The sequence below is a fragment of the Stigmatopora argus genome, chromosome 19, assembly GCF_051989625.1.
Source record: "Stigmatopora argus isolate UIUO_Sarg chromosome 19, RoL_Sarg_1.0, whole genome shotgun sequence".
In the NCBI taxonomy this organism is placed as follows: Eukaryota; Metazoa; Chordata; class Actinopteri; order Syngnathiformes; family Syngnathidae; genus Stigmatopora; species Stigmatopora argus.
In genome coordinates, this window is record NC_135405.1 from 12,916,703 (window position 1) to 12,943,423 (window position 26,721).

General features: G+C 42.5%; 4 protein-coding genes across 13 annotated transcripts; 3 read left to right on the plus strand and 1 right to left on the minus strand.

The window, feature by feature from the left end:
* The first annotated feature begins 415 nt into the window (after nucleotides 1-415).
* fam110c (family with sequence similarity 110 member C) lies at nucleotides 416-2,147 on the plus strand. Its single transcript, XM_077586421.1, has one exon. It carries the CDS (start codon nucleotides 1,214-1,216, stop codon nucleotides 2,141-2,143), a length of 930 nt encoding a protein of 309 aa, XP_077442547.1. The 5' UTR covers nucleotides 416-1,213; the 3' UTR covers nucleotides 2,144-2,147.
* Nucleotides 2,148-2,412: 265 nt separating this feature from the next.
* On the plus strand, nucleotides 2,413-10,375 carry fbxo25 (F-box protein 25). Of its 3 annotated transcripts, none has more exons than XM_077586416.1 (11): nucleotides 2,413-2,572; nucleotides 4,040-4,163; nucleotides 6,175-6,278; nucleotides 6,345-6,394; nucleotides 6,795-6,887; nucleotides 6,955-7,048; nucleotides 7,110-7,294; nucleotides 7,975-8,157; nucleotides 8,229-8,375; nucleotides 9,241-9,267; nucleotides 9,523-10,375. In XM_077586416.1, the coding sequence occupies exons 2-11, from the start codon at nucleotides 4,045-4,047 to the stop codon at nucleotides 9,610-9,612; spliced, it is 1,092 nt and encodes a 363-aa protein (XP_077442542.1). In that variant the 5' UTR covers nucleotides 2,413-2,572; nucleotides 4,040-4,044; the 3' UTR covers nucleotides 9,613-10,375. The 3 variants fall into 3 exon arrangements, with proteins under 3 accessions (XP_077442542.1, XP_077442541.1, XP_077442543.1); XM_077586415.1 differs by lacking the exon at nucleotides 2,413-2,572 and adding an exon at nucleotides 3,448-3,598; XM_077586417.1 differs by lacking the exons at nucleotides 2,413-2,572; nucleotides 9,241-9,267 and adding an exon at nucleotides 3,448-3,598.
* Nucleotides 10,363-13,749, minus strand: LOC144064162 (uncharacterized). The gene is made up of 4 exons (XM_077586422.1): nucleotides 13,512-13,749; nucleotides 12,501-12,557; nucleotides 11,195-11,310; nucleotides 10,363-11,127 (listed from the first exon to the last, which is right to left on the minus strand). Exons 1-4 carry the CDS (start codon nucleotides 13,596-13,598, stop codon nucleotides 10,809-10,811), a joined length of 579 nt encoding a protein of 192 aa, XP_077442548.1. The 5' UTR covers nucleotides 13,599-13,749; the 3' UTR covers nucleotides 10,363-10,808.
* Nucleotides 13,750-14,589: 840 nt separating this feature from the next.
* Nucleotides 14,590-26,640, plus strand: cmtr1 (cap methyltransferase 1). 8 transcript variants are annotated; one of them, XM_077587319.1, is made up of 28 exons: nucleotides 14,590-14,745; nucleotides 14,940-15,320; nucleotides 16,079-16,132; nucleotides 17,618-17,716; nucleotides 17,996-18,233; nucleotides 18,974-19,039; nucleotides 19,959-20,054; nucleotides 20,139-20,287; nucleotides 20,755-20,913; nucleotides 20,990-21,082; nucleotides 21,155-21,226; nucleotides 21,322-21,416; nucleotides 22,259-22,331; nucleotides 22,402-22,600; nucleotides 22,658-22,776; nucleotides 22,848-22,944; nucleotides 23,012-23,144; nucleotides 23,923-24,102; nucleotides 24,176-24,232; nucleotides 24,306-24,432; nucleotides 24,496-24,627; nucleotides 24,746-24,865; nucleotides 24,934-25,025; nucleotides 25,123-25,191; nucleotides 25,806-25,853; nucleotides 26,056-26,168; nucleotides 26,230-26,338; nucleotides 26,412-26,640. In XM_077587319.1, exons 6-28 carry the CDS (start codon nucleotides 19,033-19,035, stop codon nucleotides 26,545-26,547), a joined length of 2,475 nt encoding a protein of 824 aa, XP_077443445.1. In that variant the 5' UTR covers nucleotides 14,590-14,745; nucleotides 14,940-15,320; nucleotides 16,079-16,132; nucleotides 17,618-17,716; nucleotides 17,996-18,233; nucleotides 18,974-19,032; the 3' UTR covers nucleotides 26,548-26,640. The 8 variants fall into 8 exon arrangements, 7 of the variants coding, with proteins under 7 accessions (XP_077443445.1, XP_077443448.1, XP_077443446.1 ...); XM_077587322.1 differs by lacking the exon at nucleotides 14,590-14,745 and having other exon boundaries at nucleotides 14,881-15,099; nucleotides 15,165-15,320; XM_077587320.1 differs by lacking the exon at nucleotides 14,590-14,745 and having other exon boundaries at nucleotides 14,881-15,320; nucleotides 18,076-18,233.
* Nucleotides 26,641-26,721: the final 81 nt, after the last annotated feature.

Sequence of the window (26,721 nt, forward strand, 5' to 3'; positions counted from 1 at the left end):
GGAAAAATAATCATTATGATGCTAATCTCTTGAGTAATATTCTCACAGGAAGACATCAATTATGTTATGGAACTTTAACACCGACTTATTTGAAAAAAAGAGGGGTGGGAAAACGACATTTTTGGAGAGACAGCTTTAAAAAAAGAAACTATTTGGTATTCCAACGCAATGTTTTCAAACTATGCCGAGAAAAAAATATCATAAACAATCCATCAGCTTTTTAAAGTATTTTCAATGTTTTAAAAATACACTATAAAACTTTATATATTATTAGGAGCGTAATTAATCCAGATTCAAGTTAAATGATCTAAATCAAGGGTCTCAGACTCGAGTCAACTTAATTTCACGTGGGGCGGACCATTTTAGTTATAATATTTAGATTTTTTTTTTTTATAAATTGATTAAAAGAACTGGATTAAAATCCCTGAATATTCTGTTTTTTTATGATCTAAAACAATGTTTATTTTAGCTTTTTTATATATTTATAGATTTTACAAAATGATTTTTGAACTAAAAACACAGAAAAATGGATTAAGAAATTACAATTATTGATTTAAAAGGGGGAAAATCAGGAAATTTAATATAACTCTATACTCTTAATTTTAATTTGATCCTAAAACAGAATGTCGGCACTTAGGATTGACTTTCCCGGGCCACACAAAATGATGCGGCGGGCCAGATTTGGCCCCCGGGCCGCCACTTTGACACATGTGATCTAAATGAATAGCTCGTCCCGTAAAAGCTTAACTCGGTGCGGCCATTGACGGCATTAGACGTCCAATACATTTGAACGGATCGACTTTTGCTTTAAAAAAGAAAAAGTTAATGCATTTAACTCCTCCTTTTAGGAATATTATCACGTTGGGGAATAATTAACTACTAGTTTTGTCTTGTAACGACACTCGATAGACTTTGAGCAACCGTCGTATGCTAGCTATCGCCTGAAATTTTAGTCTAAAGACTGAAAACGTCACCCGCATTTTCTGTCCGCCCCCTCGCGAGAAGGAAAGTGTCGGCTTTCACTTTTCTTACTCACAGTTCCGTCAGGTGTACTTTGAACGCCGTTTGTCTGGAAGCGACCGAGCGCGGGATGGGCGGAGTGAGGTAAGGTGTGTACGTCCCAACAGAACACGGACGGGAAACGTGCTCGGGCAAAGCGGCGGACAGAATGGAATCTTGGAAACGGCAGAAAAGCGAATAACTCCGCTGACTCATGGACACCCCCAGCGATACCTCCAAAATCCTGGAGAAAGGTCCGGACTACCTCCGCAAGCAAATGGAACTTGAGAACGAGGTGAAGGGACCCTTGAGCGCGGTGGAGAGGCTAGCCGCTAGCAAGCCCAACTACGTCAAGAGCCAACAGGCGGCCACCGAGGCGCAGGAACCGCCGACCGGCGCCGCCGCTTCCGACTCCGGCGCCACCGCGTCCTCCAACCGGAGCTCGGCGCGTCTCCGTGAACCTCGACCGAGCGGCTCGCCGGCGGAAGTCCGGCGCTCCAGCTCCAAGAAACGACCCGACTCCATCCTGCTCTACAGGCAAAAATGCGAGCTGCTCAGAGCGCCCGGGAAAGACCGCAAGCATCACATCACGCGGAAACTCCTTCGGAGCTCCGCCATCAGATCCGCCACCTTGCCCGAGAAGGAACACGAGGATAGCCGAGAAGAACCCGTTTCCACCGATGACGGCCCCAAGACCCCGAAGCCCGAGAGAAGACGGAACGCGGACGCCGGTCCGAAAGAAGCGTCCACTCATCACTTCTTGAAGGTTCCCGTGGCGAGAGGCAAAACGGTGGGTCGATCCCGCTCGGACATCAGCTCCAGGTACTCCAAGAACTTTGCCGACTTTGACGCCTTCTTCAAGTTCTGCGGCCTGGACGGCGAAGTCATCGAGTCCCTGGGGAAGGAGAATTTCTCGGCCCGTTCCGACGAGACGGCCGCCATGCTACGCAGCGTCAGCGTGTCCACGTCGGACGGCGGGTTCTCCGGGGAAAGCGACGACAGCGAAGGACTCCAACGGGACGTCCTGCAGCAGAAGATCCGTCAGGGAACGTCGGTCATCGAGAGGAACGCCAGGGTTATCAAATGGTTGTACAGCTGCAAGAACGCCAAGGAGAGTGGCAAAAAGTTGAGAGACCTCAACTGACAACATTCATTTTTCCACATGTTTCATAAGTGACTTGAAGAGTTTTTCTGCCATTTCACAGGCGATCATCAGATACCAGAAATTCACTTTCTCTGGCAATTCCAGGGCTCGTACTAAGTTTCACCAAATCCTATTGAGTTGTTCCAACTGGCCCAATCACGACTAGGCCCGGGCGTGCCATTTGGACGAGAATTTTCATTTTATGGTTATGCCGTAAGACTTGATACAGATATATCGTCTTGATCTCGATAGACGTTTCATCCATTGTTAAAATCTAGTATGTGTCAGTAATCCCCACGGAACTGTTTCAGTTTTTATCCCAATTTAACTGTCTGCATTTCTGCGAATCGTAGATACCATTTACAAGTTTGACTGACATCCAAGACAAGTCATGTCCTGCCCGTGAGAGCTGAAATATACACCCTCAAGGTATTTTTTTTCTTACAATTGCTTCCTTGTTGCGTCACTTGGTGGGTCGAAAATCAAATGCTAGCTGGGAAAACCAATGTCTTTTGTTTCTATGCTTAATTCTTTCTGAACCCCCTTGACCAGTTTAGGTTTTTGTGCCTAAATAATTCAAAACATGTTTTTTTGTGTACATGTTATAAGGTCAGGGTCACTGTTTTATTGTTTAAAAAAGTAGCCTTGTGTGTATGATAGCCATACATTTGAGATTACAAATGGTAACAACTCTTGATTAGCAATGACAAAGTTCAGGGACTGACATTTTAATTCATATTTCTCATATTTACGTCCTATTTACTGTCTGGACAAGGTCCCACGGTAAGCAATAAATGCGTTTGGCTAGCCAATGTTTTCAATTTTATTGTATATGTCTGTGGTATTAAGAGGTTTTGTGCAGATCCCAGCATTCCAGCAGGTTTATGAAGAACTGGGGAAAGGCTGAACTATTCTTCATAAAAACATGTTTTTACCACTGTACATATTACGTCAGATTTGGAACATGATTGGAAATACAGTAAATTTGTATCTATTTTCCCTCTTTTCATAACATTTTAGATCATAGGGAATTGCTCAGGTGCCCAATCATGCCTTACATACTATATACTTTATATTTGCAATCATTTGTTATTAATCTACATTAATATTACGCTTCAAATGCCATCCCTCAATTGAAAAAAACCAAAACATTAGTATACATGTGCAAGTTACCCTGTCACGTGTAGGACAAGCCCCCCTTAACCAAACAGATTAGGAATTGGAGGGGTGGTATGATTGACAACTCCATCTGCCCAATCCGCAGCGGCGTTCTGCGTGGCAACAGAGATTAATACCCGCATCTCGTCCAATAGGAGAAGTGTAGGCGGTGCTAAAACGCGAGCCCCTAACGCGGCTGTGTTTACTTCCGTTAATTTTTCTAGCCCCCGAACGACAACGAGAAAGGGCAAAAAATAAAAATAAAGGCAAACAAAAGAATTGTCATCCCTCGAAAAGGTTAGTTGAAGGCTTTATTTTGCATTTGGTAATGGATTTTACATTGTTGTGTTCAATTCACACGAAAATGCGGTCCACGAAGAGCCCGTCGCTGTCGTATTAATATTGTGTTTCTCAGACTAAATCTGTCTTCGTTTAACCATGACGGTAAATTAACTCAAATGCGTTTGTGACAATTGTCAAGGTAAAATAAACCTCACAATCAGCGACTCGGGACAACTTGTCGAATAGGCAAATCAACGTCATGTAATTGCTCGTCACTAATGCAACTTAAGTCGTATACTGATGACGTCACGCAGCATCACCAACTCTCTTGTGTTATCCTTTTCGAATTTGCTTCATAACATTAGATTTTTTTTCAGCTTCTCTTAAAACATTTAACATCGAGTTCCGGCGTTCCCCTTATAGCATCTAGTGTTTGCTCTTCCAACCCTTCCCCAGGTAGGATGCCTTTCTTGGGTAGGGACTGGAGGTCACCAGGATGGAGTTGGACCAAAACGGAACACGGATGGAAGAGGATCATCTTCTATGGACGTGACATGGACGAGATCCACACAGAGATTGAGTGAGTACAGGGTTTGAGTTTTTTTTAAATGAGCAAAAATTCACTTGCTCTGTTAAGAATTCCCAAAATGTGCTAGCCATTTCTGTTTTTTTACTCAGTCTCCGTTGGGACATAGGTAGTTTTAATAACACCAAAAAAACGCCAATTTCTGACCCCAAATCAGAGAAAATTTATCCATAAGAACGGTGGCTCACCCTAACATTTTTTGCTGTTGTGACACATCACTAATAATCCTATAAAAATAGTTTTCCTACACTATCTCTTTATTACCCCGTAAACAAACAATTTGGAGGGGAGAAAATGTCATTGGAAGTTTTCAATCCGTCGTTAGTCACGTCCGCCACGTGCTCTGAATGCTTTTTTGTGTCCGTCGGAGACACGGTGTCACATTGTGAGTACCGAGGCGGGATTTTCAACGCTAACTGTCAGTGACGTCTCGCTACGGTCACGCTGTCGCCGGTCTCTATTGACAGGCTGACGCAACGGCGCATTTAGCACGCGAGTCCTCTCGCTGAAAGCCCGAGTCACGACAATTAGCAACGACATCACGGGTTGGCCTCCCGCCAATTGGACGCATCGACCTCGTACAACCGCGTGGGGCTATCTGCGGCGAACGCCACTTGTTCGGAAAAATCAGTCACAATAGTTTTCCGCCTCCGTCTTCCCAAACAAAATGTCCATGTTCATCTTCCGGTCAATTTCCGTAGTTCAAGCTAAAGCTAGCGACCTAACACAAGCTTACATATTACCCCATGATGCGTCGCTACAAAGAGACGGGGGGAGGATTAGCGTTAGCCACGCTCACTGGGCTTGACAATTGGATAAATGTCAGCGTTAGATTGTCCTTTTTCGGGAAACGTCGAGCCGGTATTTCACAGAAGTCAACGGAGACGACCGACCGAGAATTTTGGAGCTTTACGTGCTCGTAAAAACAACCTTGGGAAACAACGGTCAGAGTCCTGCTTTTCAAAAGTAGCATTTACGTTCCAAGAAAAAAAATGCATTGCTTAGAAAAACATGTTCTTAAAGGTTTTCGTTTCCCGAATATGTTACGTCGCAATGCCACTGACAGCAAATAAATCTTTTTGGAGGTGAGCTTTTATGAAAAGAACATTCCATTGAGGTCATCGGCCCGGAGGTGTGCCGCCAAGTGCGAGAGAATCCTGGTCCATTTGAACTCGTAACCAGACTTTGGCGTGCTGACTTTCCCATTCTTGCGTGGAAGCGTTAGAGGAAGATCTGGATCAGCATGTTGGGGTTATCCTCGGATATTATTATATATGTGCACATTAATCGTTATATGTATGTGTGGAATATTAATCATTATATGTACATGTGAAGCGCAATGGCCCCGTCAAGTCCAATTAACAAGAAATGGTAGCAGTTTTTCTGGGGGGAAAATGTGTGCAGTTATTAAAAACAAATATATAAAGATATATTTTGGGAAAAAAACTTAAGTCCTTCTCATTGGACCAACTTCCTTGCAAATTTGAATTAAATGTGCTAATCCATTATAAAGTTATCCCAGAATTTCTTTTCTAATCTCAAAATGGATCTGCAAGTTTGACAATAATCCCTTTCTTCGTTCTTGAGTTATCATGAATTTAATAATCTCACCTACTCAAAAGTCAATTTTCCAGGAATTTTTTTTATAATTCTCCCCCCTAAAAAAATGACAAGATTTTTGGACATGGTTTTGAAAAGTCCATGTAGGAAGAAATCTATTTTCCCCAAAAATATTTAAAAAGAAAAACCTCAGGAAAATTTATTGTTAAATAGATCATCATTTTTTCACCAGGAGAATGAACTACTTTATTTTTATGAAAGAGTCTTTCTTTTGATAATATAATAATTATTTTGTGTTCCAGAACGCCTCCATAGAAATAGCTTGTTTCCTCGCAATTGAATTTACTCAATAAATCTACCCTTAGTTTGTTTTTATTTTACATAATCTCTTCTTTGGAACAAAAAGGACAAAATCTAAACTATCAATTTTTTTTCTATTCGACAGATTCACCTGCGACGACAAAGAAAACCTTTTTGTGGAAGACATTTGCGAACTGGCTAACGCCAAAAGACGGAAAAACCTCTACAATCACAACACCAAATCCCAATGTGAGTTTTCCTAACCGTCTTTTGTCCTGCAAAGCCTGCGACCAATCCTCTCGTGCTGGGCTCCAGTTGTTTTCAGGGATAAATGGATCTACGTGCAAAAAGGCAGCACCAAGGAGGTGAGTGATGGACCGCCCGCCTCATTTTTCTATTTAAAACAATCAACAGATCATTTTAGCTTAAAACATAACCTTTGCTAATGAATGTTTCATAGAAAACGAATGTTTTGAATCTAATTTTGGTGGAACCGTATATTTTTTTTGGGCTTAAACTGATCTAGTTTATTGAAAACGATAACAGAAATTCCTTTAAATCAATTAGAAATGCTACAAAATGTGGGGAATTGTTCCAAACTGCCAGGAAGTGACCTTAAATTTAATGGAAGTTACATTTAAGGATCGTAAATTAACAAAGTAATGCTTACAAATTGACATGAAATGACGCAAATTATCCCGCGCATTTTCTAGTTTGGAGGAAAAATGTCAATCTGACGGCTAACGCCAATTTTTTTGCTCGCAGCGTCACGGATATTGCACCCTGGGCGAGGCGCTGAACCGCCTGGACTTTTCCAGCGCCATCCACGACTTGAGGAGATTCAACTACGTGGCCAAAGTAAACCGCTACGCTACGTCTTCTGTTTTTGTTCATCCATCTTAACATATTCCCCCCCACGCTTTAGCTTTTCCAGCTAATCGCCAGATCGCAGTTGACGTCCTTGAGCGGCGCCGCCCAGACCAATTATTTCAACATTTTAGAGAAGATGGTCCGAAAAGGTGAGCTCGGACCGGCCGCCATTTCGGTTCCGTCCACTGACGCGCTTCCTCGCCGTCCCAGTGGTGGAGGACCACTACAACCCGCGGCTGGTCAAGGAACTGCTGCAGGATCTGAGCGCCACGTTGCGCAGTCTGACCCTCCACGTGGGACGCTGCGTGCTGGTGGGCAACGTCGCCGTGTGGCTGTGCCGATTGGAGAATATTCTCAAGTGGCAGCAACAGCTCAATGACCTGCAGATTCCTAAGGTACGTTTTGCGAGTGGGCGGGGTTAAGCTTTGAATCATTGACTAGTCATTATTCACTATTCACCAATAGTCCTTATTATTAGCCATTGTTTTGGAAGGTTTTGTATTTGGCTTTATTTGCAAAATAGGAGGAAAATCAGCTTTTCCACAATTCTTATTGATGACAGAACAGTAGTCCCTCCCCCCCAGGTATAAATGTTTTTGAACTATTTTGCTGCCCTTGCTTGTTATAGACAGGCAAATCCTTTCCAATTGTAAAGACTGCTATTGAATTAACAATGACATTGATGGACGTCCACTCCGGTTTGACAAGCAATCGGATGATCGAGATGGATTGGACGTCAATTAGTTAAAAGACGCGAATATTTTTGGACGTTTTCGATGTTTTTAGAAGAAAAAATATAAAAAAGCGTTTTTTTTGCCTCATACGTGGACATCACAATTTGAGACACTACTTGGGCACCAGGTCTCAAATCTAATTCTATTTTTTAGCAATTAATGAATTGATAAAATGTTAAAAATAAAATCAAAATGAATTAAAACCCCCCCAAAAAAGAAATACACACTGGCCACGGCCCCTAATAGCAGTCCAAAGTTTGTTTTTATTTTTTTAATGTCTTTTTTTTTTAATTTCCACAAATGTCTTTTAAATAATTTTCTTTTCTTTTTTTTCTCCGCAGCAAATGCACCCCGGCATGTCGATAAGCGACCTCCCGCTTTACACGCAGAACAAAATCCTGCACAACCTCTCCGACGCCTGTGACATCATCAACCTGGGACAGGCCACGCCCACGCTGCACGTCCTCAGCGAAAACCGTACGCTTTGGAAGCGACTCTGCCATTTCCACTTCTCCGACAAGCAGGTAAGTTACGCTTCCTTCATCCTCACCTCTCTTTTCCTGCGTGACTTTTTCTTTATTTTATTTTTTCTTAGCACGCGTCTCGGAATTTGGTTCTGACCAAGAGCGACAGCGTGGACTGGAAGCTGATGTACTTCACCCTGCAGAAGCGTTACCCCATGAAGGAGCAGTACGGAGACACTTTGCACTTCTGCAAGCATTGTAGCATTCTCTTCTGGAAGGTCAGTTCATCCGCCAGCGACCCCGCGTTCCCTTTTAAAAATCGATGTTCGCGGGACGACCGGCGGCCTTTTCGGAAACGCGCGGTTTGTGGTTATCTCCGCGGAAGGCCAGGGAAGGAAATAGAAAAAGGGAAAATAAAAACGGAAAGACAGTTGTGCTCTTTTTGACTACTTGATTCCAATTCAAAGTCCCTGAGGCCAGATTATTTTTTTGTGGCCTACTTAAAGCAAGTGGGGCTGGTTATTGTTTCTTTCAAAGTGGATTTGTGTTTTTATTTTGGAGGGGGACTTGGACTAACCAGGAACGTTTTAGTTCTTGGAAATGTGATAAAATGCCATGTTGAATTTATTGGCTGACTATTTGGAGAATTCATGTTCAATTCATTTGGAGAAAGAGCTCCTTCAAGCGTAGTTTGGGAACGACTTCATACATTTTGGGAGAGCAAAATAATGAACTCTGAAATTTCCAACGCTCAACTACCAACTTTGCTTTTTAACTAGCGTATTTTCCGGACTATAAGTCTCACTTTTTTCATAGTTTGCTTGGCCCTGCAACAAAACAGATGCCACTTTAGCTTGTCGTTCTCCGTTTATACTATTTCACGTTTGCTCTTGGTTTCCCATCAAATAAAAATAATAATAAAATCAGACATAGGCTTGTCATCATCATTGACTAGTCAAAAGCCTAATTGTCATACCCAGCTGTGTATGACAAATTTGGTAGAATACAATGCAACTAAAAGTCAACGGTAGTTTGCGTCCAAACATCGCAACTTTCCCCTCACTGGATTAGCCAGTTTGTAACATTCTACACATTCAATCTTTCCCTGTTACCCTTAAACTTTTTGCTCTTTCCCTCCTCAAGGATCACCACTTGGCCTTATTGTTGAAGGTACCTTCCTTCCTTCCTTCCTTCCTTTTATTTCCACTCGCCATTGCATGTCGACACGTCGGCCAGGAGCCAAAATCCCACATTGAATTCATTGGCTGACAATTTGCAGAATTCACGTTAAATCCATTTAAGCCCAAATCAAAGCGAGCGTCTTCCGCTGTGCTTTCATGTCATTCCGCGTTCACTTACCGCCCTCTCACGGCCACGCGGGGAAGTGCCTCGCGCATATCTGACCATCTCACTCTTGTTTGGCAGGACTGTGGTCACCCGTGCACGGCCAACGACCCGGACGGATGCCTGGTGCCCATCTCGCCGCAACACTTCATCGATCTGTTCAGGTTCTAGATCCTTCTTTCCTTCCTTCTGTCCTTGTCGCGTTCCGCAAACCTTGTTTACTTTACAAAAACAAAGGGCTTCAAAATGCGTATAACTGTTACCGCGGCGACGGGCAAGATTTCCAGCCGGGTTGCCGATTTTTTTTTGCACAAACTGAAGATACTTGTCTAAAGTGAGTTTGTGATGATTTATGGGTTTATTGACCGTTTTACTGATTATTACAACGCTTTAAACCGTGGTCATGTTTTTTTTCGTTTTTCGTAATAGCAAAACGCATGCGCCCATTAGCTATTTTTTTCGAGTTGGGAAACGGAAAATGTTATTTAAGCGCGCAGGGGAACTTTTGTATCCTTCTATAAACGTTTTGTATATTGTATTTCTGTTCGTGTTTCCATGGGAAAATTTTTCCTTTGTCCATGGAGAGGACGTAGCGTATGGAAATGATTAAATATTTACCGAGAAACAGATTAGCTGTGTTGTTTTGAAAGGATGTAGCCAAGTCAAGCTAGCGAGAATTATTTTTCCTCGTATATATTCATGTCATAGATGTTTTATTAATGCCATAATTTACCAGGAAATTATAGAACGTGGTTGCGACTTTTTATTGTGATTTCGTCTTGGGACATATTTATCCTCATTCCTTTTTTTTTAAACAAATGTTTGTCCATAACCGTTATTTATGACATTACCATAAATTATGTCATTATAATAATAAGCCCATTCGAAACTGCTGTACTCCAGAAAAAAAATAAAACCATCTGGCAGTGAATAATCATGTTTTATTTAGTACCATAGATGGCGATGGAAGCCCAATCCAATTCAACTGAAAAGACCCCTGTCAGCCCTCCCAGTTCAAAAGGAAAGCTCATCTATCACCTCCGTATTAATGCAATGTGTGCAATATATCAATTTCTTTCCACTTTTTTTTTTTAAACAAATCTACTTTGACGCTAGAAAATAATAAGCCAAAATACACCGGTGAAAAGCTTACAAATAGAACAAAATGCTCCTCGTTTTGAACTAATTATAGATAAAACATGCTATTTGTTCAAGGCACCTGACAAAATGGCTGAAAGTGTCAATATTTCCAGTGGTATGATCTTAAATAGTCTAACTATTCTGTCCCAAAATGGCCGCGCGTCCCGAACACTGTCGTGCGCTTTTGACGGCGGCCACAAGAGGGCGACAGAGCATTAAAGCGAATACTATTTGAGTCCTTCCCAGGCGCCGTCCGTCACCATCCCTCTGCTGATCCTGCCGATGCCGGCTAGCTTGACTTTGGCGCGGGACGTCCACGTGACGGCGCAGGCGGGATCCACCCACGCGTCCCCGGGAGACGGCGAGGGCGAGGGCGAGCGTCCATTTGGGGTAGGCTCCCCGGGGGTCGGCGGCGGCGTCTCCCGGTTGTCTGTCTTTTTGGCGGGTGAGATCTGCCTGATCGTCATGGTGACGCTTTCCCAGAAGCAAAGCGCTTTCTCGCCTTTCTCTTTCCCGTCTTTCTCGTTTTTCACTTTCTTGCCAGACCTGCGGCCATAGTTTAAAAATTTAGTCGTTTAGAGCCCTGATTTATTTATTTATTGATTTTGTTTACCCTCGGCGCTCGGCGGGCGTCTCTCTCGTCAACAAAAAGTGTTTGTCGTCGTTGGAGGAGGACGTCTTCTTGTCCTTTCTCTCTTTCTTGGACATCATCTTCTTCACTTTGGCCTCCTGACAGCAGAAAAAAATGATCTCAGAAAACGCTTGTTTTTAGTGTCGACTTATAACCCGTTTGTTAATTAGCCGATTTATACTTTTTCTCTTGACGTTTTAGCTTTAACAAAGCAACTGAAAAGAGACAAAAAAATTGCACTGTCATTATGTAACTAGCATTTTCCAAAGCAAAAATTAGCTTGTAAGAAGCTAAGCTATGTCGCTATAGCACAGGTGTCAAAGTGGCGGTCGGGGGGCCAAATCTGGCCCGCCGCATCATTTTGTGTGGCCCGGGAAAGTCAATCATGAGTGCGGACTTTCTGTTTTAGGATCAAATTCAAATGAAGAGTATAGATGTATATTAATTTTCCTTTTAAATCAATAATTGTAATTTTTTAATCATTTTTTTCTGTGTTTTTAGTTCAAAAATCATTTTGTAAAATCTAAAAATATATTTTTTTAAAAGCTAAAATAAAAATTGTTTTAGATCTATAAAAAACGGAATATTCAAGGCTTTTAATCAATTTATTTAAAAAAAACTAAATATTATATCTAAAATGGTCCGGCCCTTGCTCTATAGGCTAAACTGATTATTTTAGATCATTTCCATAATTGATTAGTCAATTAATTGTGGCATTGACATCAACAAAAATCTGAATATATTACTTTTAAGAGAGTCTGAGATCTAAACAAATTTTTGGGGGGTAACAATGATTGAACAAAATGATCCGTTACCAAAATAAGTGGCTAAATTGATTATAAATGAGTTGATTAATAGTGGCATCATCGAGAGCGCTAGGAATGAGAATCTTTAGAAACACTCCATCCAAAAGCAAACCAGCTTTACGGAACGTTCCAGGAATGTTGAGATTAGATAGCGGGAAGGTTTTCACGTCCATCCAAGACACGCCAGAAGATAGCAAGAATTACCAACCATTACAACGAGTGAACTTGTCCTCCCTTTTGTTGCCTTTCAAACTATTTTTTTCTTGGCCTATCATTCCCCCCCCCCCCCCCCTGCGAGCAAACATCTGCGCTTTCTTCAAGAATGTCACCTTTCCTTTCCTTCCCTTCTCCGGGACAAACTCCAAACAAGCTCTTATGAAATACGCCCCGTCGCCACGGTGACCATTCCGCTTGACACGCGCCGCCATTTTCTTTGGGCTAGAGATCACAGCCAAAAAAAATCATTCTTACTAGTTGTTTACCTTGGACGAGACGGCCACGACTTCCTCCTCTTCCCCTCCTTCTTCTAAATCTTTGTCCTGGGGGGGTAAAAAAAACACGCTGGTTAGGATAAATTGTAACATTGTTTACTGTAGCTTTTAGGGCGTCCTTTCCACCCGGAAGTGCTATTTTTGGTTCCATTGTTGGCTGTTTGAATTATATTATATTTCCCAATATTCACCTTCACGATGGCGATAAAAACGATCCGTCGAAATGGATTGTCCATTTTTAACTAGTCAATTCTTTAAAAAAATGTCTTGAAAGCACTTTTATTAAATGAACACGGCCTTTAAATAATAATCATGATTCAAATTTAGTACATTTTAGGGTTAATGTAAAAGAGAAATTCGATTAAATAACGGCAGATCATTATTATTAGTTGTTTTGAATCTTTTGAGTGCACCAACAATATGACAATAACCTCCAATTGAGAGAAATTCGCCTTTAGCTCAAAATTAATTTCCATCATAAGTCTGTAAATATTGCAGGGATATTTTGCCCCCCCCCCTAGGAACAGGTCAGACCCCTCAGTCCAAATTCCCAAGAGAAAATATGGAGGACGTCCCCCCCCCCCCCGACTGAGGCAATAAAAGCAAAAAACATCAAGGCCGTTTAGACCAGGTTCCCAAACATGAGGCGCACGGGCCACATTTGGTCCCCCGAAATGGCCCCGTCTTAAAAATTTGACACAAAAGCTAAAATGGGCGTTTCTTATCAGCATGGTGACCCCTGACAAAACTCCCACGTGACGCCTCGACGTAACGCAGCTGCTGCCGACTAGCGCTGACGCGGCGCCTTTAGCGGCCTTCGCACGCTGACATGGGCTGATTTTCCCTTCCCGATTTCCCCCCTAAATTGATTGAATTCTTAAAAAAAAACTGCCCAAAAAGGACGATAGGTCTCTTGTCGCTTTTCCAACTCTCACCAGAACAACGCTCACGGCCCCCGTTTAAAAAGCCCGTCGCGTATACGCTTGATTTAAGAAACGTTACCTTATAAGAGTGGCGAAAGTGCCACGACATGTCATCCTCCTCTGACGCGTAATCCACCAACATTTTACTCTTACTTCTCCGGAACATGGCTCCGTCCGTCCGTCCGTTTTAGCTCGACCGTTTGGTTTCAAAAAAGTTTCCGTAACATTCAAAGTACTCCTGTCGAGGTCTGAGCACATCCAGCTATTGTTCATTCATAAAAGTCGTTTGCTGCTCATTCCGCGAGTGTGTATGTGTGTGTGTGTGCGTATTTACTGGACCACCTGGGTAGCTCCTCCCCCTTGCACACGCCCCCTTACGCTCATACTGTAGTAGAAAAGAAATAGTAAGCCAAGTCTGGCAATCATGTGTGACGTTTACATAGATTTTACAGAGAAAGATGGCGTCAAAAATCTCTAATAAATCATTTGTTTATTATGTCTGAGAGGACAAAAGCGTTTCACTTTGAAAATCAGATTACCCAAAGTAAAATCTGTTTTATCTTAACTTCTTATCGGACAGTTTTTCTTAAAATCCCCATAATGCTTAGGGCTAATTTAACTTTTGGCCAGCCTAAACTAAGCATTAGACAAGCCTTTTTTTATAGGAATAAAACCATGTACAGTAATCCCTCGATTATCACGGCTTCACTTTTCGTAAATTTGCTGCTTTTTTTTCACTATTATTTTTAAATGTTTTTTTAGTTTTTAAAGTTCATAAAAATTTGAAAATCCATGCTGAAACTCGTAAGCAGACGCCAGTAGGAAGAAAAAAATCATTTGTAGCCACTCGCCGTTTCGTTTGAGGTTGACCTCGTGAGGTAGCCTCGTTCCCGTTAAGCCCACTCACCTGACTCGGGGGTCCTTCCGGTCCCAGTCCGGGTCTCTCGTGCGCTTACAGTAAGTCGGTCAGGAATGCGGACCAAATCCACGCGGTGGGGTTTTAATCAATTGGAACCAAGCGTGCCAACTGAAGATATTTTTAGTCTGAAGCCAAAATATGTAATGGTAAACAATTGGCACTTGTTTTGCTCATTGTGACAAATGACAGACGTCCAATTAGGCCATCGAACGATCGCTAAAAAGTTTATATTTGAGCTTTTCCATCCAAACTGGAGGAAATCAGAGTACCCGGAGAAATCCCACCCATGGAAATTCCACATGGACAGGTTGGATCTCGCCAGGGATTGAACCCTCGATCTCAGAACGCCGAGGCAGATGCGCTAACCACCTCTCCACCGGGCCGCCCTCATAAGGTAATGTCTTTTGTCTTAAAATTTCTGAAATATTTCATCCTCAAGTTGCTTTAGGATACTGTTTGTAAACAAAATCAAATGAAATGCCTGCAAAATGCACAAAACTCAGCCAGATTGGATTGCACTATAAAAAATGTCTTCATTTTAAAGAACCCTTGTTTTCACATAGCTTTTTAAGCATCATTTTTGCATAGTTTGACCTCGCCGGATCGCAGAAGACGGAACCCGCGACCTCGCCGAGACATTCGGCCCTTTGTGACGGGGTAACCGGAGCCTTCTCCCCAAACACAATCGACCCCTGTGACTGCGTGAACCTCACTTTTTTTCCGGGAACCTGACTGTCAAGATCCACAGGTGTGCCACTGGCATGAAAACACAATACTTTGCAGTTGTTGTTTTTTTGTGTATGTGTGTGTCAGTGAAGTTGAATCCAGAGCGGCACAACAACCAGAGGAAAGATTTGGCACTTTTCCCAAGCGGCTTAGGTCCAAAAGTGGGTCAGAACTCAGCGGCCGCCGAGACCGGCGACGCACCTGACTGACACCAAGCGTTCTTGTTTAAAAAAAAAAAAACAAGTACGTACTTTTTAATCTACTTTTATTCTCCTAATATACAGTAATCCCTCAAATATTCATAATTCACTACTTTGCAATTTTTTCCGCTATTAAGTTTATTTTTTAATTTTTTAAAGCTCATAAAAATGTGAAAATCCACGCTGAAAGTTATAATAGGGGTGACGCTACTTTGTGATTTTTCAATTTTTGCGGCCATGTTTGGTCTACATCAGGGATGTCAGACTCGGGTTGGTTCGCGGGCCGCTTTAACGTCAACTCGATTTCATGTGGGCCCGACCATTTTAGATATAATATTTAGATATATTTTTTAATAAATGGATTAAATGAACTGGATTAAAAGCCCCGAATATTCCGTTTTTTTATAGATCTAAAACAATGTTTATTTTAGCTTTTTTTAAATATATTTTTAGATTTTACAAAATTATTTTTGAACTAAAAACACAGAAAAAAATTGATTAAAAAATTACAATTATTGATTTAAAAGTGGGAAAATCAGGAAATTTAATATACATATATACTCTTCATTTTAATTTGATCCTAAAACAGTAAGTCAGCACTCATGATTTACTTTCCGGGGCCACACAAAATGATGTGGTGACCAGATTTGGCCCCGGGGCCGCCACTTTGACACGTGGTCTACATAAACCGCGATATTCGAGGGATTACTGTACTGTAAAATATGGATATATTCATCTTCATGGCTTGACATGAGAAAATAACTATCTAGTGCTGACGGTTGTGTTTTTTTTCCTCACTAGGTCACCGAGGTCACCCAAGCACAACAAAGCAGCGTTCAGAGGCAAATGAGTGAAGTAAATGTTGTTTTCTCACCGCTTTATATGCCTTTTTAAATGCATGTCATGCGTAGAGAGAAATATGTAAATATCATGTGACAAGTTGTTTTTGATTGTAAGACAACCGGTTTGGATGTTTTACATTCACACAGAATATCTCACATTTCTTTTCCTTATCTAACTTTTCACATCGAGTATGTACAAACAGATAAATGTGTTGAAGACGCCTTATCTTCGTTCACCCCGCAGTACAATCATATCACCAAAATACCACTGCAACGTTTTGTAACTAATCATGCCACCGTGAAACACAAACACACTAATCAAAATATGTGGGCTGTTAGTACAATCTTTATTTTATAAATGTTTTGTTTGCCAAGATATTTGAAATGGGAACAGAGTAGGGAAATGTACAACCAAAAAATAATGTTGGTATCAAAAAAGGAGCAAGTAGGACAGTTTTGATACAACCCATGATGGTGTTAGCATTTTTTAAAGCTGGCACAGAGTTTTAGTATACTGTTTTTCAAGCTAGCATAGTTTTAGCATGGCATTTTTTCAAGATACCATAGTTTTAGCATACCGTTTTTCAAGCTAGAATAGTTGTAGCATACCGGTTTTCAAGCTAGAATCGTTGTAGCATACCGGTTTTCAAGATAGAATAGTTGTAGCATACCGTTTTTCAAGATAGCATAGTTTTAGCATACCGTTTTTCAAGATAGCATAGTTTTACCATGCCGTTTTTCAAGCTAGCATACTTTTAGCATGCCGTTTTTCAAGCTAGCATACAGTTTTTCAAGATAGCATAGTTTTAGCATGGCATTTTTTTCAAGATAGCATAGTTTTAGCATGGCATTTTTTTCAAGATTGCATAGTTTTAGCATGGCATTTTTTTCAAGCTAGCATAGTTTTAGCATATTTTTTAAGATAGCACAAAAAATAGTTGATTTCCTTATGGCCCATGACAAATTTTATTCCATATATGACTAGCACTTCCAAAATGTAGAAATGTATGGCAAATGACCTTTTAGTGGAAAATGTTTGCAAATCTATTGCTACAAAATGCATCTAAATTCAAACTGTGAAAAAAAACACGCACATAAATCAAATGGCTCACAGTCACATGTTTTTTTTTTTTTGCTGCGTCACAGTGGCGCAGGTTTCCATGTCGGGGTCAGTGACCCCAAACGTACTGTGAGTAAGCTGCTCTTAAAAAAGGATGTTTCCTAAGAGGATCTTTCCTTGGCTAATCTCGTTTCCAAGCGCTCATTTACACGCCTCAGGTCGTCACGGTTACATTCAAATGCTGCGGCGTCCTACGCAAAAAAAAAAGCTCAATTCCGTGTCCTTTGACTCGGGAGACATTTGAGAACATTTTCAGTCGGATGTCGCCCAGTTTTTAATCTCATTCAGCAAATCAAAGCAACCAGGCCGATGTGCAAAGTATGCAAGACTAAATAAACATGACTTTTCTACTAACACAAATGCTTCGTATCATTTTAGGAGCAAGTCGGGTCGTGCCTCTCTGCCAGCAGATGGCGCTGCAGGGAAAATGCTCACCGAGTTGGCTTTCAGAAACTATGTAATGAGGTATTCGTTAAGGTAATTCATATTTTTTTCCAATATTGAAGCCTAAAGCAGCTGCGGTTTTGCATTAAAGACAAGTAGGGAGTAGTCTTCTGTTCCTTTTGGGATGCAAAAATTGGTGTTTTGGTGGTCAAACATTTTACATTTCAAATTTGGAATCATTTAAATGGATAAATTAGGCTCAAAGTTGACTTTTTTTGTATTTTTCTCAGTCTGACTTTCGGTGAATCTGTTTCAACATATGCTGATAAAAAGTCTAGCCGCCTAAATTTGGTAACCTCTCTTTCCGTATAGGAACTATAAAAGCTGGGGCCCGTCGTTCCATCGGCGCCCGTTTCTCAGAGGCTTCCCGTCCATCTTGTTTATTTAAACAGACGACTCGCCGGCTTGCAGTGCAGCGTGAGTTGACGGGAGCTGTACCCGGACACGCCCACCCCCATAAATCCCAGGAGGAACGCCAGGCGGGGCATCGCGGGACCCTCCCGGTTCTGCACAACCGTCCGGGTCGCCTGGGTCTGAAAAAAACCAGCAGGTGGGTCAAGAAAACATGAATTCATGTCTTAATTTATCTAATAAATAAAACTGTTTCGTCTAAGCCAGCAGACTCAAAGCACATTTTATCAGTGGCATGATAAACAAACAGTTATACTACAATGATCTTTTATTTTATTTTTTTTAAATACGAACCTGAAGGTATCGGAGATATCCCGGGGTCAGTCGAGGGATGCGGAAAAAAAACATGTTGTCGTCCTGCTTCAAACGGGCCGTGCTAAAACTCTCGGGTGACTCCGCTCGCCAACACAAAGGGGCTTTCCAGTTTTGGGCCCCCCGACCCCACGTCCAGGAGATACCCTGGCTTCGCCGCCTGGTCTCACATCCACACGAACACACACCCGCCAAGAGGACGGCCCGTATATATAGGAAGCGTTGGCGGCGTTGCATAAGACGCTCACATGCGTGGCACTGATGCGGCGTTCGTGTATGTGCACGCAACCGTGTCAGGGCAGGATTAGGCCGGCCTCTGGAGATGTGCTGGATCCCATGTACCTGGGATTGAGGGTCCAAATAGAGACACCCAATTACACAATCGAGATTACGACCGAACGACAAAGCGGAATTTCTCGCGAGACAACTTGGCGTTCGGGTGGTTTCCCCGCTATGGTTTGCAGTTTAGCTAGTTTGGTGAGAACACGAAGCGGGAAATGCTTTTGGGAATCTTAAGCAGTCTCAAGGTATCAAAATAATTATTTTTTTCTTTTTCCATCTGTGCAGTTGTGAGAATAAAAGCGGTTCCAGTGTTTTGACAGACGGCACAGGATTGGCCAATTTGGATGCCAAGTAAGGATTAGTTCAATCCAGAACACATGCAGGATCACACTTGCGCTAATCGCTTAATGGAAAAGACAATGTGGAGTTAAAAATTCATGTAAATGTGTTCGAGCCGTTTTCTTAGTAAAATAGTAGGTGTACTTTCTAATGTCAATTCTCTGATATATTGCAACCATATTAAAAGTGTAAATTCTCCAAATTAGTTTTATATTTATTGATTTCATTCATATTTAACAAGGAAAGAAGGTTTATGGAACAACTTTGTGACTTTTGTTTTGTAATTGTAGTATACTGTGAAGAGCGGACTAACTTGATTTTTTTAATAAAAGTTGCGGTATTAATATTTAGCAGGATAAATTCACATTTACGGATGTAAAATGTCACCAAAAGTAAAGTTAAATGAATCGTTTTTTAATGCAGGCAGAGTCGACAATTCTCTTACGTCATTATCCCGCGACCAGCGCACGCCGACCTTATAAGGACCTCGTCAGAAAACAAAACAGGCTGTAATTTCCTTGTAAAACAACGAATATTTCTGTAGTAATAATCACTAAAACGCCGTTTTTTGTTTCTCCTTGTATTGCGGGGTAATAACGCCCGTATGGTGTTAACGTTCGATCGTTGAGGAACCGACGCATTTCTCCTGAATCGGTAAAAATATTTGATTTTAGCTAGGTAGCTAACGGCTCCATGTAAACTTAGTTTCGTTTTACAGTAATAGCGAAACGAAGCTAGTATCACCTCTCAAATTTATTTTGTATACTTTGACATTCCCTCATGGAATAGAGAAACACGTCTAATTAGGTGCAAGCAACCCACTTTGCAGGCTTTTGAATGTAAAACATAACATGCAGTGTGTGATTGTTAGCTAGCTTTTCCATTTCCTGTTGAGTTTCGAATACTAATAAATGTACTTGTAATTTATCAGCTATAATGATAAGAGGTTTCGCCGCTCCTTTGCGGGCTGGGAAGAGGCGTCGTGAAGACAGCAGTTCAGATGAAGAGTGCAAATCTCGCAGATTAGGTAAACCCAAATCTCGTCCTCTTTTTGGTTATGATTTAAAAAAAAAATAATAATAATAATAACTAACATTGTTTTCCTTGCCAGACTCTAGTCAGAATGAATCTCTGAGCGACCAAGATGAACCCCGAGCCGGATTCTCCATGCCGTCCGTATCGGGCGACGGCGGGGACGCGGACTCGCCCCCCCAGGACTCCAAGTTCTCCATGTACAACAGTGTCTCACAGAAGCTCATGGTAGCCTCCTCAATGTTACTCACCCATTATGAAGACGAATTTGATCTATAAATAGCTTTTAAAGGATCACCGTTTCCAAACAGGAACCAGCAGGTTGCTACCAATGTTTTTCCACCAGAATTTTCAATTATTTTTGACTGGGAGGGATTGAATGAACACTTTCTGTTCCATTTGGGGGCATATACATATGACTTCCTGTTCGTTTTAAGTCACTTTATATTTATAGTGGTACATTCCCGACCAAAATCAACGGGATTTGACCCCTTAATGCCCAAAAATGAACGGGATGCGATTGAAAATTGACTGCAAATGCCCCCAAATAAATTAATTTTGGGGGCATTTACAGGTCTTTTACATTTTATTGATTTTGGGACATTCTTGGTTCAGCCAATATAACCAGGAAGTGATCTGTAAATGCCCCAAAAATTAAATAACAATTGAAATGTTTGCTATTGTCCCTTTTCTAGGCAAAAATGGGCTTCCGCGAGGGAGAAGGTCTGGGCAAGTTCGGTCAGGGTCGCAAGGAGATCGTGGAGGCGTCCACCCAGCGGGGGAGGCGGGGTCTCGGCCTCACCCTGCAGGGATTCCAAGGGGAGCTCAACGTCGATTGGCGAGACGAACCCGAGGTACGCCGCCGTTGATCGGGATCGAGAAGACCGGCAGCCAACGAGGTCATCGAGAGTTGAATTTTGTGTGTATTAGCCTGGCGCCACAGAAAAAGTAGACTGGTTCCCAGAATGCACCACAGAAATTCCGGACGCGGACGAACTGCAGGACTGGATGACGGTGGGGCCGGTAAGTATTTTGAAATATTTTAGGTTTTTTTTATTCTCTGTCATGCTTATTTATTTTATTTCATTCTTTCAGAAAAAAAGGAAGATCGAAGATGAAATTGAGTTCTGCACCGAAGACCTCTTGCACACTCTTCTTAGATGCAAGGTGAGTTACACTCGGCCTGTCCTCCCAGTTTCAATAAATTGGACGTCCACGGTCATCCTAGCTTACTCCTCGCTTATTGCCACGCCCTTTTTTAGACGGTGTTCGACAACCTGGACGGCGAGGAGATGAGGCGAGCGCGGACCCGTTCCAACCCTTACGAGACCATCCGAGGAGCCATCTTCCTCAACAGGTGAATGCAAAGAGCATCAGTGACATCTCATTTTGCACCCAGACTTTTTTATTGTTGCTCAACAAGATGCAATTTAAAATCAAGACATGACATGGCAAAATTACGATAAATCCTCAAAGACATTAAATGCAAGCATTGCAGAATCAATCATGTAATAACACCAAGAAAATATCCTGCCTCCCCATAACTATTTTTCTAGATTCGCCCTTACAGGCTCTAACAACAAAAATCTGCCCGCTAAATGAGAAGAATGAAAACTTCTTCTGTTTATCATTTTCTGTCTTACCCATAGAATATTTAGCTTTTTTCCTAGTATCCTTAGCCCACATGTGTCAAAGTGGCAGCCCGGGGGCCAAATCTGGCCCGCCGCATCATTTTGTGTGGCCCGGGAAAGTAAATCATGAGTGCCGACTTTCTGTTTTAGGATCAAATTAAAATGAAGAGTATAGATGTATGTTAAATTTCTTGATTTTGCCCCTTTTAAATCAATAATTGTCATTTTTTGATCCATTTTTTCCTCTGTTTTTAGTTCAAAAATCATTTTGTAAAATCTAAAAATACATTTAAAAAAAAAAGCTAAAATAAACATTGTTTTAGATCTATAAAAAAACTGAATATTCAGGGCTTTTAGTCCAGTTCTTTTAATCCATTTATATAAAAACATCTAAATATTATATCTAAAACAATATGAAATGAAGTTGACGTTAAAGCAACCCGCGAACCAACCCAAGTCTGACACCCTTGCATTAGTGCATTCTTGTTTGTTTACATTTTCTTTTGCATCCTTTTTCCCCATTTCCCATTTATTAAAACCATGAAATGTGATATCTTGTCATCTGTAGAGCAGCTATGAAAATGGCCAACATGGACCACTGCTTCAACAAGATGTTCACCAACCCAAAAGCTCCAGACGGGGTGAGCGCGCACGCCCAACACACTCGGGCGTTTTCCACCTCAAGCTAACGCCTTCCCCTTCCCGACGTAGAAGCCGCTAACCCACGAAAACACCGGCGAGCTCCTCTACTTCGGCGACGTGTGCGCTGGGCCCGGCGGCTTCTCCGAGTACGTCCTGTGGAAGCGCCGCTGGCACTCCAAAGGCTTCGGCATGACGCTGAAAGGACCCCACGACTTCAAGCTGGAGGACTTTTGCGCCGCGCCTAGCGAGCTTTTCGAGCCCTACTACGGTACGGTGTCCGTCGTCGTCACATGTCGCCGTTTTTGGACGTTTCCGCCCGTCGCAGGCGAAGGAGGCGTGGACGGCGACGGCGACATCACCCGGCCGGAAAACGTGACGGCCTTCCGGAACTTTGTGCTGGACAGCACCGAGGGATTGGGGCTACACGTCCTCATGGCGGACGGGGTGAGGACGCGGTCCGACGACTACGCCGTTTTCGGGGCCGGCTTTTGAACGTGAGCCGTTGTTTGTTACAGGGATTTTCCGTGGAAGGTCAGGAGAACATTCAGGAGATTCTGAGCAAACAGCTGCTGCTCTGCCAGTTTCTGACGGCCCTGTCGACGCTCAGGACAGGTCTTGGTTACATTTATTCGTTTACAAATATTATGGTGCTATGCAATGAGATGTTTCTCTCTTGCAGGTGGCCATTTTGTGTGCAAGACCTTCGACCTCTTCACACCATTCAGCGTGGGTTTGATCTACCTGCTCTACTTGTGCTTCGACCGCGTCACGCTTTTCAAACCCGTGACCAGTCGGCCCGCCAACTCCGAGAGGTCAGCTTGATCATCATTTCTGATTGCGTTATTCTTAAGAAAATCAGTCCGCAATATATAATGTGCAAGAATGCATTTTTTTTAGTTGGCTCTTCTGAAATATTGAGAATAAAATTGACCTTGATGCTGCCACTAAAAATGGAATTAAATATTTTTTTATTTTTATTTTAAGAAATGCTGCTGTTCATTATTATTATTTTTGCCCCCCCAAAAAAGAACTTTGTCGAATCGCCCTAAAATGTAACCTGGAAATGGTGTGCGGTCGTTTGGTCGCCGGTCTTTTGGTCGCCGGACTTTTGGTCGCCCGGACCCAAACAACGGGCGACCAAAAGACCGGCGACAAAACAAGGTAAAACAAGACGGTCTACGCATCAATAAAAACCAACAATGGCCATTAGCAGTTTCACTGAGGGGACGTGTGAGTGTAGAAGAGTTTGTATGTACATGCGCTGTCCCTTTAAGAAGGGACGTCAGTCAGGGTCTTAACAAGTTCTCCAACAAAACACAAAAGTACGGGAAATTTGGAGCTTTTCTTTGGCCTAATAATTAATAGGGCATTAAGTATGACTAAATAATAATTGACAGTTTGTATTTAGGATATTTGAGCAACGATTTAAATGGTAATTAGCAATAACCTTCCGGGCGACCAAACGACCGAGTACGCTAAAATGTAACCTGGAAATGCCCCCAAACTTCCAGAAAACACAAAACCCACAGAGGGTGAACAGAAAAGAACACTACCGGCACATCATCGCTTTTTGATCCTTTTTGTCGGCAGGTACGTGGTGTGCCGGAGTTTAAAACCGGGATCGGAGGCGGTGCGGGAATACATGTTCCGAGTCAATCTGAGGCTCAAGCAGCTGCGGGACACGGAGCAGGACGTCACGGAAGTGGTCCCCCTCGACATCATCAAGGAGGACACCGACTTCAACCTTTTCATGGTCAACTCCAACGAAAGGTGGAGTTTAAAGGGGGGGGGCGCAAGATGATCCGGAGCCCGTCGTTGAGCTGCCGCGCTTTTGTCTCCGCAGTCTGTGCGTGGTCCAAATCAAAGCCCTGGCCAAAATCCACGCCTTTGTTTTAGACCCGTGAGTAGTTCTCGTCACACCGAGCCACCCTCGGACGGACGCGGGTCTCAACGGAGTTTGCCGCCACCCGCAGGTCGCTGGCGGAGTCCAGGCAAGCCGACATCCGCAAGTCGTGTCTGGAGCTGTGGGGGGTCCCCGACGAAGCCAGGGTCACGCCGACGTCCTCGGACCCCAGGTCCAAATTCTACGAGCTGCTCGAGGTGGGTTTAGAAGCCATCCGGGGATGTCCGGTGTTGAAATGCTCCACCTTTTTTTGGCTCCAGAATCGCCACGTGGAATTGTTCGCCAACAACGTGACGCCGCTCAACTCCAGCACCATCGAAAAAGTGCAGCACGTCTTGGACTACAGGTGCATCGTGGGAGGCGGGGAGCAGATTTTCCTCCTGGCGCTCGGCGTGAGTCCGCACACTCGGAGGACGCCGGCGTGGCGACGCTTTTTATAAGAGAAAAATGTTTTCGATGAGGAGAGTTAAGTCAGATTCATAAAGTTGAAATGATGACTTTTCCGTGTAGAAATCCCAGATTTACACGTGCAAGGTGCATCAACGTTGGGAGAAGCTGGAGAACTTCAAGCTGGAGCTCCCCCGAGATTCTCTACTCAGCGTGGAGATTGTGCAGGAGCTGAAGGGCGAGGTGGGTCCCGCCCTCCGCGGGGGTCCGGCGCCCCGTCGCTGAAAAGCGCGATTTCCGTCGTTCCGCAGGGCAAGGCGCAGCGGAGAATCAACGCCGTCCACGTGATGGACGCGCTCGTTCTCAACGGCACCGACGTGCGAGATCAGCACTTCAACGTGCGGTAGCTAAAACTTTCTTTTTCTTTCCACGGACTTTTCCCCGATTTGGAAATATTCCATCCAGCTTTAATTTTTCATCCCGCGCCCGTTTTCCGACAGGATCAAGATGGCCGAGAAGTTCGTGAAGGCCGTGGCCAAACCCAGTCGACCTGACATGAACCCCATCAGGTACCTGACTAAAAATTCAACGCCATTGGCGTTAAAACATTACTCTTTTCAGGGTGTTTTCATTTTCATTGACTTAGTTTTAAGGAACATATATTTATAAATATTCAAATATCCCGTCACTATGAATAATTTTGGGAAAATATAACTGCTGGTATTTAGTTTTTTCAAATGACCAAACATAGGCATTAGCTTTATGAACGTTTTATTAATTGTAATTTAAAAAAAAAATATATATATATATATTATATTATATATAAATTGTGTATATATATATATATATATATATATATATATATATATATATATATATATATATATATATATATATATATATATATATATATATATATATATATATATATATATATAGCTATATATATATATAGAGAGATATATATATAGATAGATAGATAGATATATATATATTGGCTTGCCAAATCTATTTTTGACATTTTTTTTTCCTGTCAACCTCATTTTAAATGTAAACAAAATTTTCAAATGACCAAAATTAGTCAATGGTTACAAAGGTCATAAAGGTCAACTTTGCAAAAAAACTGTCCTGTTTTTTTATCGGTGAAGCTTTTATTTATTCTCCATTTTCTTTTCCCAAACAGGATAAAGGAGGTGTACAGGCTGGAGGAAATTGAGAAGATTTTTATCCGGTAACACATGTTCATTCGCTGCCACCCTACCGCTTCTAACAGATTGGACATCTACTACTGATAAACTCATTGGTGGAAGGGAAGGTCTGGAAAAGTAAAAACAAAAAAAGGGAAAAAAATTCTTAGTTCTCCGTCATTTTAGTATCGATGCAACATGACTTATTTAGCAACACGATATATTTAATTTCTTATTTCTTTTCAGATTGGAAATGAAGGTGACAAAGGGTTCAGGAGGAGTCCCCCGCCTATCCTACACGGACCGAGACGACCGCCACTTCCTTCCCACCGGCCTCTACGTCATCAAAACCACCAAAGGTGCGTGTTGTCTGGCCGCACGCGCGCATTAGCGTCTTTGCTAAGTCGTCTCCCGCCGCAGAACCCTGGGTGATGGCGTACAGCAAATCCTCAAGCAGGAAGTACTTCTACAACAAGAAGAGCAAGGAGTCCGTCTTCAACATGCCGCCAGACGCCGTCTCGCCCTTCCAGTAGGTTCCCAAAAAATCGCCATTTGACGTCAGTGCTCGCTCTGATTTTAATCTGCTTCACCTCGCCGGACAGCGTGTGCCACGGCGAGCGGCTCTTCTGGGCGTGGGAGGACGGCGTCATTGTGCACGACTCGCAGACGCGATTGGACTCCCAAAAGCTGTCCAAAGATGTCTTGCTGGCGTACATCCAACAAAAGCACCCGCTTTAACCTTTTTTTTTTATGGGTGTCTTTCTCATTGTTTGTCTATCTGAATATTTCTCTAAATAAATGCCTGCCATTGACAGTGACAGGCGTCCAATCCATTTAAACGGGAGAATTGCCATTTTATTTATATATATGGATTCAAAGTATAGCCTTATGCCACCATATTTTTTATATACA